A 15,928-nucleotide genomic window follows, 5' to 3' on the forward strand; every position below is an offset into this window, starting at 1 on the left:
TTATAATCTTTGTTATTTTTATGAAAGAGAATCAGCAGGCCACTCAAGGATTGCTTAAAATATTACAGGAGGAAATGAAAAGCCATTTGTAGAATGGAGGAGACTTGGTGTTCAGATACACAAAGGGCTGCCATGTGAATTACAGCATAGACGTCTTCCTTTTCTAGGGAGGATCAGAAGGTAGGAATTAGAGTAAACAAATTTCTACTTGTAAGAGCTCTCAAATACCTACTGCTGAAGAGCAACAGAAAGGGCTTCATTATGAACATGAGTTATGGGAGAATTCAGTAATTTAGCAGATACTACATTTCCATTTGTTGGTGACATTTTACATTTATTTTTTTATTTTTTTATTTTTTGCATAGGGTAAGTAGATAAAAGCCTTCCCAAACCACAAACATTTTTTTTTTCTTTAGAGCCTGTGTTTTCAAAGGGCAGTTTGCACCTGGGTATTTCCACCCATTATATATGCCCAGAGTTGTCACCACAGTACAAAGATGGTAAAACAGATCTCAATGAAAATGTAAGCTACTAATTAGGACAGCCATCTCTTGCCTACTGCAGTAGAGAAAATGTAATGCTGGGGGATTCCTAGTGGAGGGACTTTTTATCTATTGATATGTAAGTTGGCAGAAAAAATAACACTGGGAAGAGGTGTTATTAAGTTATAAGCTTTTTGTTATTAAGTGCTGTAAGATTTTTTGTTTCCAATAATATCAGATGAAAATAATCAAAATACTGTACTGTACCTGAAACAAGGAAAGAGTAACATATAAAGTGCAAGATTTTTTAACAGTCAATATTTCATCCACTGCGGAACACATGCACATTATGGAAAAAAACAGCAAAACATTATTACATATCCCTTTATCTCTCAATATTATACCTACCTAGGTGACTGAAGAGAAATAAACAGATGATGTGATGTGTCTTCTGTCTAGTATGCACTGTGACAGAGACAACCATGGAAATAGTGCCTACATCATCTATTTGCTTACTCAAGGGGAGGAGTTGGCAAAGGATCCTAGAGAAGGGCCAATAGGAAATATTTTGGACTCTGTGGGTCATATGGACCCTGTCACAATGACTCATTTCTGCCATTGAAACACAAAAGCAGCCACCTTCAGTAAATGAATGAGTGAGCATGGCTGTGTTCCAATAAAACTTTATTTATGGACACTAATATTAGAATACCATATGATTTTCACATATCAAAATATTACTCTTCTTTTGAGGTTTTTGTTAGCCACTTAAAAACTACAAAAACATTCTTAGCTAATAGGCCATAAAAAAATTTTAAGGGGCTTCTTGGTGGCTTAGTCTGTTAAACATGGGACTCTTGATTTCGGCTCAGGTCACGATCTCACAGTTTGTGAGTTTGAGCCCCGCCTCAGGCTCCACACTGACACTGCAGAGCCTGCTTGGGATTCTCTCTCTCCCTCTCTCTCTGCCCCTTCCCTGTGCATGTGTGCTCTCTCTCTCTCTTTCTCTCTCTCTCTCTCTCTCTCTCTCTCCCTCTCTCCCCCTCTCCCTCTCCTCTCCCTCTCCCTCTCCTTCTCCCCAAATAAATAAATAAACTTTAAAAACACAGTGAAGGGGCAGGGTTTGGCCCACACACCATTATTTGCTGACCCTGTCCTGGAAAAAGCTGTGTTATCGAGGCAGTCAGGGCAGGGAAAGAGCAGACTGGCCTGAGGGACAGAAGAAGGTATGAAACTGAAGGAGACAAATTTGAAGGTTTAATTCTTATTTTAGAAGATCCCAAATAATGACTTAAAAGTCTACTTTGCCCTGGAGGAGCACTTTTCACTGTAGACTTCCTGTTCTATGCTCATACTACATGCTCCTATCCCCTGCCACCAAAGATAATGGTGCATAGGAGCTGTTTGATCAATGTTTTCTAAGTCATAGTGTTTAAGATCTGGAAGTAGAAGTTGGTTACTTCAATATAGATGATTTGGTAAAAGTGTACTGAATTTCAGAGGGAGATTAAGAAATGACATTTGTCTCCCTTTTTCTTAGAAGTGTAATTTTATTTATAAAAATTCATATCACCAAGATCTTTTTGAGGATAGAACTATTGCAGAAAAAAGGGCATCTTTGTATTTCCTACGAGGCAGAACTACATCTACAGTTGTCCTCCCCTTATCCACAGTCTCGCTTTCTGCAGTTTTACTTACCCACAGTCAACCTCAGGGAGGAAGCAGATGACCCTCCTTCTGATGATTCGTCAGAAGGTCAGTAGTAGCCTAACTCCAAGTCACAATGCCTACCTCATTCACCTCGCTTCATCTCATCACGTAGGCATCTTATCTCACATCATCACAGGAAGTACAGTACAATGAGATACTTTGAGAGAGACCACATTCACATAACTTTTATTATAGCATATTGTTATAATTGTTCTATGTTATTATTATTGTTGTTAATCTCTTACTGTGACTAAATTATAAATTAAAATTTATCAAGTATGTATGTATAGGAAAACTAAGGTTTGATCCTACCCATAGTTTCAGGCATCCACTGGGATCTTAGAATGTATCCCCCATCACTGAGGGGGGGAACTACTGTACTTTGTGATTATTTTTCTGATCATATGGTAAACATACTCATTATAGAATTTAGAAAAACATTCATAATTTCACCTCCTCACCCAGAGACAACCACTATTAAAATTGTATGGTTCTTTCAAATATATTTGTAAGCATATAGAGATTTCTACAAAGTTGTATTGTGGCACATATTATCGAACATCATGCCTTTAACACTTACATTACATTTGCCTCCAAAATCCTATATAATTAAATACTATTTTAAAACATGGCTTTAATGGCCACATTTATGACATCCTAACGTATTTTCTGTTCCTTTTTAATGCAACTTCTTTCTGTTTCATGGTCTCCCTCTCTCTCACTCTAACGATCTGAAAGGATTCTATTTGCAGCTAGCTTTAAGTTTTGTTTTCTAATATTGTTAGTATGATAGGAAAAACATAAAAGAACTAAATATCCATCACTAGGGAACTGGCTAAATAAGTATGGTATATTTGTTGCTGTATTTACTAGCATGAAAATGTCCATAATACATTATCTAGCAAAACAATCATAAAACAAAATGTAATTAGAGTTTAATCCCATTTTTGTAATATACACATACAAGTCAACATACATAAATTCACTGAACAAATGCTGATGAAGCCCCTACTATGCTAGGCACTGTTCTCAGAGATCAGAACACCCAGGCCCTTGGGGCACCTGGGTGGCTCAGTCGGTTGAGCATCCGACTTCGGCTCAGGTCATGATCTCACGGTCTGTGAGTTCGAGCCCCACGTCGGGCTCTGTGCTGCCAGCTCAGAGCCTAGAGCTTGCTTCGGATTCTGTGTCTCCCACTGTCTCTGCCCCTCCCCCGCTCATGCTCTGTCTCTCTCTCTGTCCAAAATAAATAAACATTAAAAAAAATTTTTTTTAAAGAACACCCAGGCCCTTGTGATAGAGCTTACAAATGGGGAAGGCTTAGCACTGGTTTTCTCCCCTCAGTTACAATGACTGTGTTTTACTTTCATAATTTAAAAAATAATAAAGCCATTATCACTTTCAAATATTTGAACCTGGTCTTTTCTAATTATTAGAATTTTGAATAAAATTAAGATAGATGCTCAGACACAGAGGCAAACTTCCTGTTAAAAGGGAGAGAGAAATTAAATCTACCGTTATAATTCTCCCATGCTTTCCTAGTTTCTGATAACCCAGTCTGAAATTTTAGATAAATCGTGATGTAATTAAAAAAAATTATTTTTACAGTTTGTATCTTCTTTTTAAGAGGAATTTATTGATACTATCATCTTTTTTATCATCTTAACAATAGTATATGGACTCGACTCATACACACTTCTCACTTTATACTGACATCTCTCTCCCTTTCTTGGGTTTTTTAGTTTTATCTATACTTCTTGGGGCACCTCGGTGATTCAGTTGGTTAAGCGTCTAACTTTGGCTCAGGTCACAATCTCACCATTCATGGGTTTGAGTCCCGCATCAGGCTCTGTCCTTGACAGCTCAGAGCCTGGAGCCTGCTTCGGATTCTGTGTCTCCCTTGCTGTCTGCCCCTCCCCTGTTCATGTTCTCTCCCTCTCTCTCAAAAATAAATGAACATTAAACAATTTTTTCTTTAGTTATACTTCTTTATATATCTTCAAGAAATCTTTTAGGAAGGTTTAGATGGCTTATGCTCTGAGCAATAACATGACAGCTTTCCCTCTACCCTTGTCTTCTGGAATGTCATCTTATAAAATAGTCACCTAAGGCCAGCCTGAAATTATTTGTCCCTTTGGGAGTAATTTGTCTGCCTTTTAGATGCTCACAGTCTCTTCAGTTATGTCTAAAATACAGATTTCTATATTTCTATTTTATATGTATGCATGCACCCGTATTTTATTTTATTTTATATTTATGTATCTCCTAGAAAATCTTTAATGTTTTGCCTCTCCTCTCTGGTTTTCTTTCCTGACCCTCAGGGACTTCAAATCTATGGGTTCCGCTCAGGGGTTGCTTCCTACTGTTTCATCAGCTGTCACATCAGTTCTGTCCCCTCCCGTCTCTCCTCCTGCACTTCCATTTGTGTGGCCTCTGGGATCCCACTTGTTTCTCCTACATTTGTCCTCCTTATCTCTATTCTCTTGTCATTGTAATGTCATTATCTTTCTTCTCTGCATTCTAGATAAACTCCTTGAGTTTGTCTTCTACTTCACCTATTGAATTTTCCACCTATTTCAAATTCCCATTTTCCTATTTGCAAGGCCCGTGTTCCGCTGAGGTTTTTTGTTGTTTATTTGTTTTAATATTTATTTATTTTGAGAGAGAGAGAGAGAGAGAGAGAGAGAGAGAGAGAGAGAGAGAAAGCATGTGAGCAGGGGAGGGGCAGAGAGAGAGGAAGACAGAGAATCCGAAACAGGCTCCACACTGACAGCTGAGAGCCCGACACGGGGCTCAAACTCAGGAATCTCGAGATCATGACCTGAGCCAAAGTCAGACGCTCAACTGACTGAGCCACCCAGGTGCCCCTCCACTGAGGTTTTCAATTTGGTCATCAGATTTTCTATCTCCAATTTTTGCTAAACTCAGCTTTTCCCCCGAGTATTCACTCTAGTATCACCATAGCAGTGCTTTTCATATTCTTGTTGTCAACGTGAATCAGAAATTTTCTAAAATGTTGTCGATATCTTAGATTAAATTCATTTCAGGGCACTCCCATTGAGCTCCCCTTCTGAACCGCACTGCACTGTCTTTTCCTAGACCCAGCAGTATTTCTGTATTTCTGCTTGCTCCTCCTTATAAATGAAGCCCTGGGCTTGTTAATACAATGGTTATAATATAAGCAGTGGCTTAGATCAGCCAAGGTTCTGACAAAATCCTTCACACTTTAGAGAAAGGAGAAGAGATTTTCTTTTACTCTACATTTGTATGACCAAGGCCAGCAGCCTGTGGGAAATGGGAGAGATGGACACAATGAAGGCTCAGCAGGTCTTTCCTCCCAGCCATGGACTTTATTTATTTATTTATTTATTTATTTATTTATTTATTTATTTATTTTGATGTTTATTTATTTTTGAGAGAGAGACAGAGTGTGAGCAGGGTAGGGGCAGAGAGAGAGGGAGACATAGAATCCGAAGCAGGCTCCAGACTCTGAGCTGTCAGCACAGAGCCCGATGCGGGGCTCGAACTCACGGACTGTGAGATCATGACCTGAGCCGAAGTCGGACGCTTAACTGACTGAGCCACCCAGGTGCCCCCCCCCACCCCCAGACATGAACTTTAGCTACACCTGCTCTTTCCGATGGCCTTTTGCTCAGGGAGGATTCCCCACTGGCCACTAGCAGTCCATACTGGGTCAGGCCCTCTGACCCACATCTGTACACTTGAAATACGTCTTTCTCTGCTTTGTTGCCTGCAGGATTGCCCGCATGATTCGTCAGGAAAGAGGCAATGCGCTGCTCGTTGGAGTAGGAGGCACTGGAAAACAGTCTCTTACAAGACTTGCAGCTCACATATGTGGTTACAAATGTTTGCAAATTGAACTGAGCCGAGGATATAATTATGACAGTTTTCATGAAGACCTGAGGAAGTTGTACAAACTGGCTGGTGTGGATAACAAGAATATGGTCTTCCTCTTCACCGACACCCAGGTACATGTTTAAATAACTAAAGTACAAGTGTTATGATCACAAGTGTGCTTTGAATAGTTTGTATGATACAGTGCAAGGAATTGCTCCCTCAGGTAACAGATGTCTTGGACCTTGTAAAAGACTTTTATAATACATTTTCATTTATTTTACCAACCGTTGTGTCACCCTTTAAATTCTAAGTAAATATGATCAAAGGTTAAGGGGGTAAGAGAAGTTTGAACTTTTCTTTGAGAAGGACATAGATAACAAAAAGTAATAAATTGTTTCTATAGCAGTAAGTATAAGGAAATTATACCCTAACTGAAATCAATTAGGGAAATATGCTTTACCCAAGAAAAGGAAAATAACAATAACGATGGCTGTTTTAGTGTTAAATTAACTTTAAAATTAAAACGGGATTTTATCTATGTCTATAAGAACAAATGTAACTGTTCTTGAATTTGTTTCTAAACAAGAAAATTTTCTACATTGACTACACTTAGGCATTTTAACATGAGGGAAAATAAACCTCTGTAGAAATTAGCCGAGCAATAAAAAAGTAATGGATCTGATGCATAAATATTTTAAATTATTTTAAATTAAGCACAATCATAAAATGGGAAAATATTTTTAACATCGGTGACATGCAGTGAATTTATACCTGAATATGTTAACATTTTTTACAAATGAGAAAGGACCCAGAGTCAAATGTATGTACTCCACCAGCTTTGGCCACCAGCAGTGCCTGCCCTGGTCCCTAGCTGCTCAACCTGGAGGCACAGCTGGGGACGCCAATAGCCCTTGCAGCCACTGTGACCCCCCCTGCAGCGCTCACCAAGGCACACTTACTGTGGATCCCAGCAGCCGCCTCAGCCAAAGAAACATAACACACTCGTAGGCCCAGTACCACTACCCATCCCCACACTTGGTGCCCTGCACCTCTAGACCTGGGGCTACAGCATGCTCCATTGTGCCCCCACCTACACATGAAAGTCTGCCCTCACTGAATTCAGTCCATAAAGTCTGGAAGAGGGAACTCCCTCAAACATGCATACACCTACATAAGGCAACAGATATCATGAAGAACCAAGGAAACACGACCCCGCCAAAGAAATACTGTAAGCCTCCAGTAACTGGCCCCAAAGATATGGAGACCCAGGCATTGTCGCACAAAGAACTCTAAACAATTGCTCTAAAGATGTTCAGAGAGCTACAAGAGAACACCTGTAAACAATTTAACTATAGCAGGAAAATAATACATGAACAAAATGATGGAGAATGACATCACCAAGATCACAATATAGGTCATTGCTGACATCACTCTCCCTCACACGAACAACCTACAATAGTTATTCATGGACAAGACACCACTGAGGGAACCCTAGGGCACAGGGGAGAGGCTGAACCACTCCCTGCACCACAGGGACCAAGACAGACCACATTAGAAGGGTAAGTGGAGCAGCCACAGACTGATCACATTGCCCCTCCCCCAAGCCAGCACACCACCACCCCAAGAGGTCTCCCCTGAGCCTACAGTTCCTCCAGTGGAAAGAGAGAGTCCAGGGGGAACATCCAGCTCCCCTTGCATTGTGGGTCACTTCTTGTGTATTCCACTCCAGTCTCACATCACAGGGATCTCAGGGAAACCTGCAAGACTTGACCGCAGAAAATCAGATTGTGGTGGAGAAGGCAGCGTGGGCTTGCAACCCCCAACACCTGGCTCTTGGCAGTCTGAGTTCCTACCTGCAGTACCCAAACAGTAGTGCCAGCCAGCAGTTTTGTGCAGTATGACCAGGGAACTCAGCAGAATCCAGGGCTTCCTGATTCAAGGTCCTCAAACAAAGAGCCTTGCTGGCCCTGGAGCTCCCCCACCGCACCCAGGCAGAGGAGCTGAGTCCTAGCCCTACACACCACTGGGGTGTAACTCCCACCCCTGCCCAACTGGAAAGCTTGGCCTGAATGCCTGGGAAGTTGTATAGACCAGAAACGATCAAGTGAAAAGTAGAGCAAGCAGAGCTGATCATCCGCAGAGCAAAGCCAGTGGCCCCATACAGAAAGGGGACTTGGGGGCACAGGTTGGCCTGAGTCAAGACCACAAAGAAAGTGCCTTTCTGGCACTGGAGCCAGTTCTCTTGTTCCACCCTGGTGGAGAAACTGATTTGTACCTCCACCCATTGCTGAACACAGCTTTTTGCCCACCTGACCAGGGAACCTGCCTGGCCCATCCAACAGCCCTGCTCCCTGTCTACAAAGCAAAATCAGGGGTTTCATCTGGCCAGTGCACAGCCTTGCTTGAGTTAGGTTCCCAAACAATGAGCCATACAAGCCTTGGGACCCACTCCGCTGCCCTACCAGGAGAGGAAGCTAATTCATAGCCTTACCTGCTGCTGAGTATAGTACACAGTCCCAACCATCTAGGAAGCCAGACCACAGAATCTAGGCAACCACACAACCCATCCTACAGCCTTGCTTGGGCAGAGAACCAAGTCAGCGTCCTATCCAACTATTCTCACCCAGCAACATCCCACCCCCAACCTCAGAGCTTGGGCAGTGGCCTGGCCCCCTAGTAGACCCTGACAGCAAGTCCCACCTGCTCAAGGATTACTAGCTGACATGTCCAGAAACCCAAACTAAGCAGAGTGGTGAAGAACTGCCTCTGTCACAACAAACCTGTAAAGTCTCGAAGAGGAGACCACTTACTCAAATGTGCAGATACCAAAGTAAGGAATCAAGGATCATGACACCAAAGAAAATGAATAGAGCCCCACTATCTGACTCTAAATACTAAATAAATGGAGATCTATGAACTGTCAAACAAAGAATTCAGAATAATCCTTTTAAAGAAATTTAGTGAACTATAAGAACACACAGATGACTAAACAACAATGGGAAAAGCAATGCATGAACAGAACAAGGAGGTGAACAAAGAAAAAGAAACCAACAAAAAACCCAAACAAATCCTGAGCGAAAAAATTTAATGGAGAGCTTCAGAAGCAGATTTGATCATGCAGAAGAATCAATCACTTAAAAGACAGGATGTTTGAAATTATCCAGTCAGAGAAGCAAAAAGAAAAAAGAATGAAAAAGGTTATAAGACCTTTAGGACATAATGAAAAGAAATAATTTCCCAATCATGGGAATTCCAGAAGAAAAGAAAGAAAAAGGAACAGAAAGTATATTTACAGCAATAATGGCTGAAAACTTTCCAAACCTGGGGAGAGAAATGGACATACAGATTCAATAGGTTAAAGCCAAACAGGGCCACTCTGAGACCCATTATAAGTAAATATATATAAAGAACTCATACAAATCAATAGCAAAAAAAATCCAATTTAAGAAAATGGGCAGAGGATCTGAATAGACATTTTTCCAAAGAAGACATACACATGGCCAACAGGTACATGAAAAGATACTTCAGGGCGCCTGGGTGGCTCAGTCGGTTAAGCATCAATTTCAGCTCAGGTCATGATCTCACGGTTTGTGGGTTCAAGCCCCGCATCAGGCTCTGTGCTGGCAGCTCAGAGCCTGCAGCCTGCTATGGATTCTGTGTCTCCCTCTCTCTCTTCCCCTTCCCTGCTTGTGTTCTATCTCTCTGTGTCTCAAAAAATGAATAAACATTTTAAAAAATTAAAAGAAAAGTAGAGATACTCCACATCAGTAATCATCAGGGAAATGTAAATCAAAACCACAATGAGATATCACCTCACACAATTTATGCCAATAAATTAGATAACCCCAAAGAAATGGATAAAATCCTAGAAACATACAAAGATAGCTACCATGGCTATCATCAAAAAGACAAGAGAGAACAAGCATTGGCAAGGATGTGGAGAAACGGGAACCGTATGCACTATTGGTGGGAATGTAAATTGGTGCTATGGAAAATAATATGGAGGTTCCTCAAACACTTAAAATATGGAGGTTCCAGAACTACCATATGATCCAGCCATCCCACTCCTGGATATATATCCAAAGGAAATGAAAACAGGATCTCATAGAGATATCTGAACTCCTATGTTTATTGCAACATTATTCACAATAGTCAAGACATGGAAACAACTTAAGTGTCCATCAGTAGACGAATGGATAAAGAAGATATAGCATATACATACACATACACATAATGGAGTATTACTCAGCCATGAGACAGAAGGAAATCCTGCTGCTTACAACGACATGGATAAACCTTGAGGGCATTATGCTAAATGAAATAGTGGACAGAGAAAGACAAATACTGTATGATATCACTTACATGAGGATCTAAAAAAAAGCCAAACTCATGGAAACAGAAAGCATAGTGGTTACCAGGGGCTGGGGGATGCAGAAAATGGTGAGAGGTTGGTCAAAGGGTACAAACTTCCAGTTATAAGATGAATTAAGTTCTAAGGATCTAATGTACAGCATGGTGACTATAGTTAACAATAATGTATTATATGGGATGAGCACTGGGTGTTGTATGGAAACCAATTTGACAATAAACTTCATATATTGAAATAATTAATTAATTAATTAATTAAAAAAATAATGTATTATATACTTTAATGTTGCTAAGAGAGTAAATCTTAAATGTTTGCACCACAAAACAAAGAAATGGTAATTATATGATGTGATGGAAATGTTAACTAATGCTCTATAGTGGTAATCATGTTGCAATATATAAATACAACAAATCAATACATTGTATGCCTTAAGTTTTTTTTTTTTTTTAATTTTTTCAACGTTTTTTATTTATTTTTGGGACAGAGAGAGACAGAGCATGAACGGGGGAGAGGCAGAGAGAGAGGGAGACACAGAATCAGAAACAGGTTCCAGGCTCCAAGCCATCAGCCCAGAGCCTGACGCGGGGCTCGAACTCACGGACCGCGAGATCGTGACCTGGCTGAAGTCGGACGCTTAACCGACTGCGCCACCCAGGCGCCCCTGTATGCCTTAAGTTTATACTATGTTATATGTCCATTATATCTCGATAAAGCTGGAAAATAAATACAAATACAGTCTTTTTAAAATGAAAAGGAAAAGACAAGCCCATCAATAGAAGAAATACAAAAATGTAATAAAATGCAAATAGAAAGTTCCTTTAAAAAAAGAATTCAAGGGCTTTAAAGACCTGAAAAATGTTCAGTCTTCCCAGTAACCAAAGAAATTTAAGTGAAGATAAATGCCAGGGGTTGGCCTTGCACATTGACAAAGGTTAAAAATCATAATATTCATTGTTGACAAAGATGTCGGAAAACAGGCCTTGCATAGAATGCACCAGTGAATTAGCAAAATCTTCTAGAAGGTAGTAGCAATATGTAGATAAAGTCCTTAAATTACTCTTACTTATAATTACAGCTGCATACAAAGTTGTATGTGCAAGAATATCTATTGCAGTATTTTAAAATAATGGGGTATCTGGGTGGCCTAGTTGGTCTTTAAGCATCCAACTCTTGATTTCTGCTCAGGACATGATCTCACGATTGGTGAAAGTGAGTGAGTCATCGGACTCCACACTGACAGCATGGAGCCAACTTAAGGTTTTCTCTCCCTCTCTCTCTGTTCCTCCCCTGCTTGTACATGTGTGCGTGCATGCTTTCCCTCTCTCTCAAAATAAATAAACTTTAAAAATAAAATAAAATAAAATAACAGTTAATCTGAAATAGCCTTATTATTCACAAGTTATTTGTGGTATAATTATACAATAGGACACTGTAAAAAAATTAAAATTACTTTGTAGAAATATACACATTAATTAATGTGAAAATGTTTATGATGTGTTGTTACATCATAACACATATACAAATCATCTACCATATAGGTTCTTTGTCTTAATATATATCTAAACAGATATGCCGTATATACAATTTGAAAATGTCTGGGTCATGGGATTGTGAGTTATTGTTTTTTATTTTCTTAGTTGTGTTCATCAGTAGTTTCTTATTACTCTGATATTAAAATATTTTTATATAAGCTTAATGTTGCTTTTAAAACTCCAAAAATAAGATCAGACTGTCTTGCTCCACTTTAAGCAAACAAAAGGCTATTACACTCTGTTAAAAATCCCAATCAATCTCAAATGTTCTATGCTAATGGAGAGTAAACATAACCATAATAACTAAAATTAATGTGTGTATATATGCATGTATATATATATATAACTATTATAAATATGAGAAGTTGAGACAAGCAAGATGTTAAAAATAGAGTTTAATTTGCTATTTCTAGCAAATACAAAGTAGAAATAAGTATGTTTAAATAAGATGAAGAATATAATTTCTAAGCTGGAATTGATGGCTATATACTATAATTATATTTTACAAAGAAAGTAAATATTTTCTGGTGCTACTGAAGGTTTACAAAAATTGGCCATATGTTAGGTTTAAACAGATTTTCAATAAATTCAAAAAAGCATAAACTATGCTGATAACATCCTTTGTCCATGCTCTAATCAAAGGAGAAATTAATGATGTGGCTCAGCACTTTAAAACATTTATATAAAGAATTCCTGAGTCAAGAACATCAGAATTTAAATCTCTATTTTAGAGAACAAGGAAATGAACTTAATATAAATAGAAATCTGTGCGATGCAACCAAACAGTTCTTAGGATTAAATTTATAGATTTGAATAAAAAATTAGCAACTACATAAATTAGGGGCACCCGGGCGGCTCAGTCAGTTAAGCTTCTGACTCTTGATTTCGGCTCAGGTCATGATCTCACAGTTCATGAGATCGAGCCCTCCCCATGTCCAGGCTCTGTCCTGCAGCATGGGGCCTGCTTGGGATTCTCTCTCTCTCCCTCTCTCTTTCTGCTCTTCCCCCACTCGTATGGCTCATGTGCATATGCACTCTTCCTCTCTCTCTCTCTCTCTCTCAAAATAAATTAATAAACATTCAATAGAAAAAGAAGCTACTTAAATTAGTTGACTTAAAATTTTAGGAAAATAAAGGTCACAAGGAAGAACAAAAATAAAAAAAGCAAATAATAAGATAAAAGCAGAAATAAGTAAATTATGACCAAGAATTAGTGTTTGCTCTTGGGGAAAATTAACAAGACACAATTATTCCAACTTTAAGAAAAAAACAAAAAGTTACAAATGAAGAAAATAAAGTAACAGATACTTTGTCATAGTTAAATAATAGGACCCAAACTTTTTTAAAACTAAAAAGTTAACTAAAACAAAAGGATAAATGGTAGATTTTTAATATTTGCATCAATTATTAGAGGCAAAGGTTTATTTTGTAATATGAAAATTACTCATTCAAATTTAAAAGTAAACTCCAATATATAAATGATTACAGTTTGAACCGATCTTGTAAAGTTTATTTATCTATTTTATGAGCGAGACTGTGAGCTGTCAGTACAGAGCCCAACATGGGGCTTGATCTCACAAATTGTGAGATTATGACCTGAGCCAAAACTAAGAGCCAGACACAACCAACTGAGCCACCCAGACACCCCTGAACATATATTTTAATGGAAAATGGTAAATGTGGAATCACATTTGCCCTTGCTAATAATCAAAGAAATGGAAATTAAATTCTCCCAAAGCAAACATTTATACTCCCTAACCTTGTAAAAATAAATGTTAAAGGTTCATGAAATCATATTTGAATTGAATGGGAAATTTAAAATCTTTCAAAATCCAGAAACTATTCATGCATTTTAATGGCTAGTCTCCCTCCTGGGAGTTTATCCCCAGGAAATAACACAACTGGGGAGGAAAATTATAGTCCTACATATGTTCTTAAAATGTAAACAAAACTGTGGACCATTTAAGTCTATGGGAAAATGTGGCACATCAACTCTATAGTATGTTGTGCTATACGATAAGTACTGTACAGAACCATGGATACATATTTATGAGAAAAGTTAGCTGAAAGAAGGCAGAATATAAAATGTTTACATGTATTACTTGAACCATGTAAAAGACAAATGCCTTTTAAGAAACAAAACAGAAAGGAAAAAGGAAAAATCAATTACTTCTATATTAAAATATTAAGATTCTAATTTTTAATATTTTCTCTTAAAGATAAAATTAACTCAATGTGGATTTTGATTAAATATTTGCTTTACAATTTACAAGTAATAAATAAAAAATCTAAACTGGTTGAGTGAATTACAACGATCACTCTGCTTTCTTCCACAGATTGTAGTAGAAGAATTCCTAGAAGATATAAATAACATCCTGAACTCCGGTGAAGTGCCCAATTTATTTGAAAAGGATGAACTGGAACAGGTTTTAGCAGCCACCAGACCACGAGCGAAAGAAGTAGGAATTTCCGAGGGGAATAGAGATGAGGTAGGACACAGTGGTGATAGGCTTTACTAAAACACAAAGTTGTGTTAGCCTTTTTTTCTTTTTCTTTTAATGATCTACATCTCCCTTTGAGGAGTCCACGGATGGATTTTTGCCCCCAATATAATTGTCTTCCTTTGTAATTCTATGTATTTTACTTCCTACTTTCGAAGCATTGCTACACCAGACTTCCAGAGAGGTCAGTGGGAAGCAGGAAACAGAATCCCTACTGCCCCATGGATGTCAGAGCCTTGTCCAAACAGGACAGTTTGCCTTATCCTTCTTTAAACACAGATGTATTTCACACGTCCTCAGTGCCCTGCCTGAGGAATCCAGTATTTTGCATCCCCTTGCCTATTCGCAAGGTTATAGCACCTAAAACAGAAATGGATGCCCCCACCACTCCCCAGCCAGCCCCATCTCGGAAACAACCCAGCTCCTGTCCTCTCCCATTTCTCCACCACGGTGCTAGATTCTGTGTACTGCCATCGGTCTACCCTAGTGTTTCCCCTTGCTTCTACACCTTTAATTTTTTTGACCATTCTTTCTTATGTGTTTTCTTCTGTGTCCTTTCGTGAGATCTCTTCTGCTAGGTCAGGGCTTCTAAGTACAGACAGCAGGGTCTACTTCAGCTGACGTAAGCAGAAAGGGCTTTATCTGAGGAACACAGAATCACTGAGAGAGCCCAAGAAAGGGACTCTAGGCTGAATTCCTCAGAACAAATATGAGATGCAATTGGTAGAAGTCAGCGGTCAGGGAAGCTGCTGAAGCAGGAAGCCACTGAACCGATCAGCATGTTGCTGCTTCGGCTGCCAGCTCCAAAGCCACGTGACCCCAGCCAGGTCAGAAAGCAGTGGAAATAAGGAGCCACATCAGAGATAGTTCTCCGGGTCCACGCCCCTTCTGCTAGACTCTGCACCTGCACACATAGTGGCTGCCTTGCCCCCTCTCTCTTTCTTCCCGCGCCTTCTACCCCAAAGCAAAAACCTGTATGAATACCTCTCTCCACTTTATTCTAGGAGCCTCCTTAAATACACTGATGAGAAGGACCTACATCACATCCAGAACCCTAGTTGCAATGGAGTCCACAAAATGTCATTTTTAATCTTTCCAGAGGGGTCGGAACAGACATTGAACAAAAGAGTTCACATATCTACTACACTAGCGCCAGTTTTATCTGATATTGGTAGACCCAGAGGCAGTAGCCAACACTTGTTGTCATTGTTACTTCACCCTTATTTTAAATTGAAAAATATCTTTGTTCAGGTATTTCAGCACTTTATCAGCAGAGTCCGTCAGAAGCTGCACATCGTTCTCTGTATGAGCCCTGTGGGGGAGGCCTTCCGGTCCCGGTGCCGAATGTTCCCATCCCTTGTGAACTGCTGCACTATTGATTGGTTTGTCCAGGTTGGTGACATCCCAGGATACCTCTTTGGGAAGATGGATTCACTTGGTTTTAAAGGGGTAACACATTGTCCAAGAATAACTCAG

The 15,928-nt window shown here is 39.3% G+C and overlaps 1 protein-coding gene across 9 annotated transcripts in view; it reads left to right on the forward strand.

The window, feature by feature from the left end:
• The window catches only part of DNAH6 (dynein axonemal heavy chain 6), a 246,725-nt gene that overhangs the window by 154,128 nt on the left and 76,669 nt on the right, over positions 1-15,928 (forward strand). For all 9 annotated transcript variants that reach the window (XM_045054471.1, XM_045054474.1, XM_045054475.1 and 6 more), the window contains 3 exons: positions 5,950-6,181; positions 14,288-14,440; positions 15,704-15,844. In XM_045054471.1, coding sequence (XP_044910406.1) covers positions 5,950-6,181; positions 14,288-14,440; positions 15,704-15,844 — 526 coding nt within the window. The remainder of the gene's footprint in view (positions 1-5,949; positions 6,182-14,287; positions 14,441-15,703; positions 15,845-15,928) is intronic.

Source organism: Felis catus, chromosome A3 (assembly GCF_018350175.1).
Source record: "Felis catus isolate Fca126 chromosome A3, F.catus_Fca126_mat1.0, whole genome shotgun sequence".
NCBI classification, from domain to species: Eukaryota; Metazoa; Chordata; class Mammalia; order Carnivora; family Felidae; genus Felis; species Felis catus.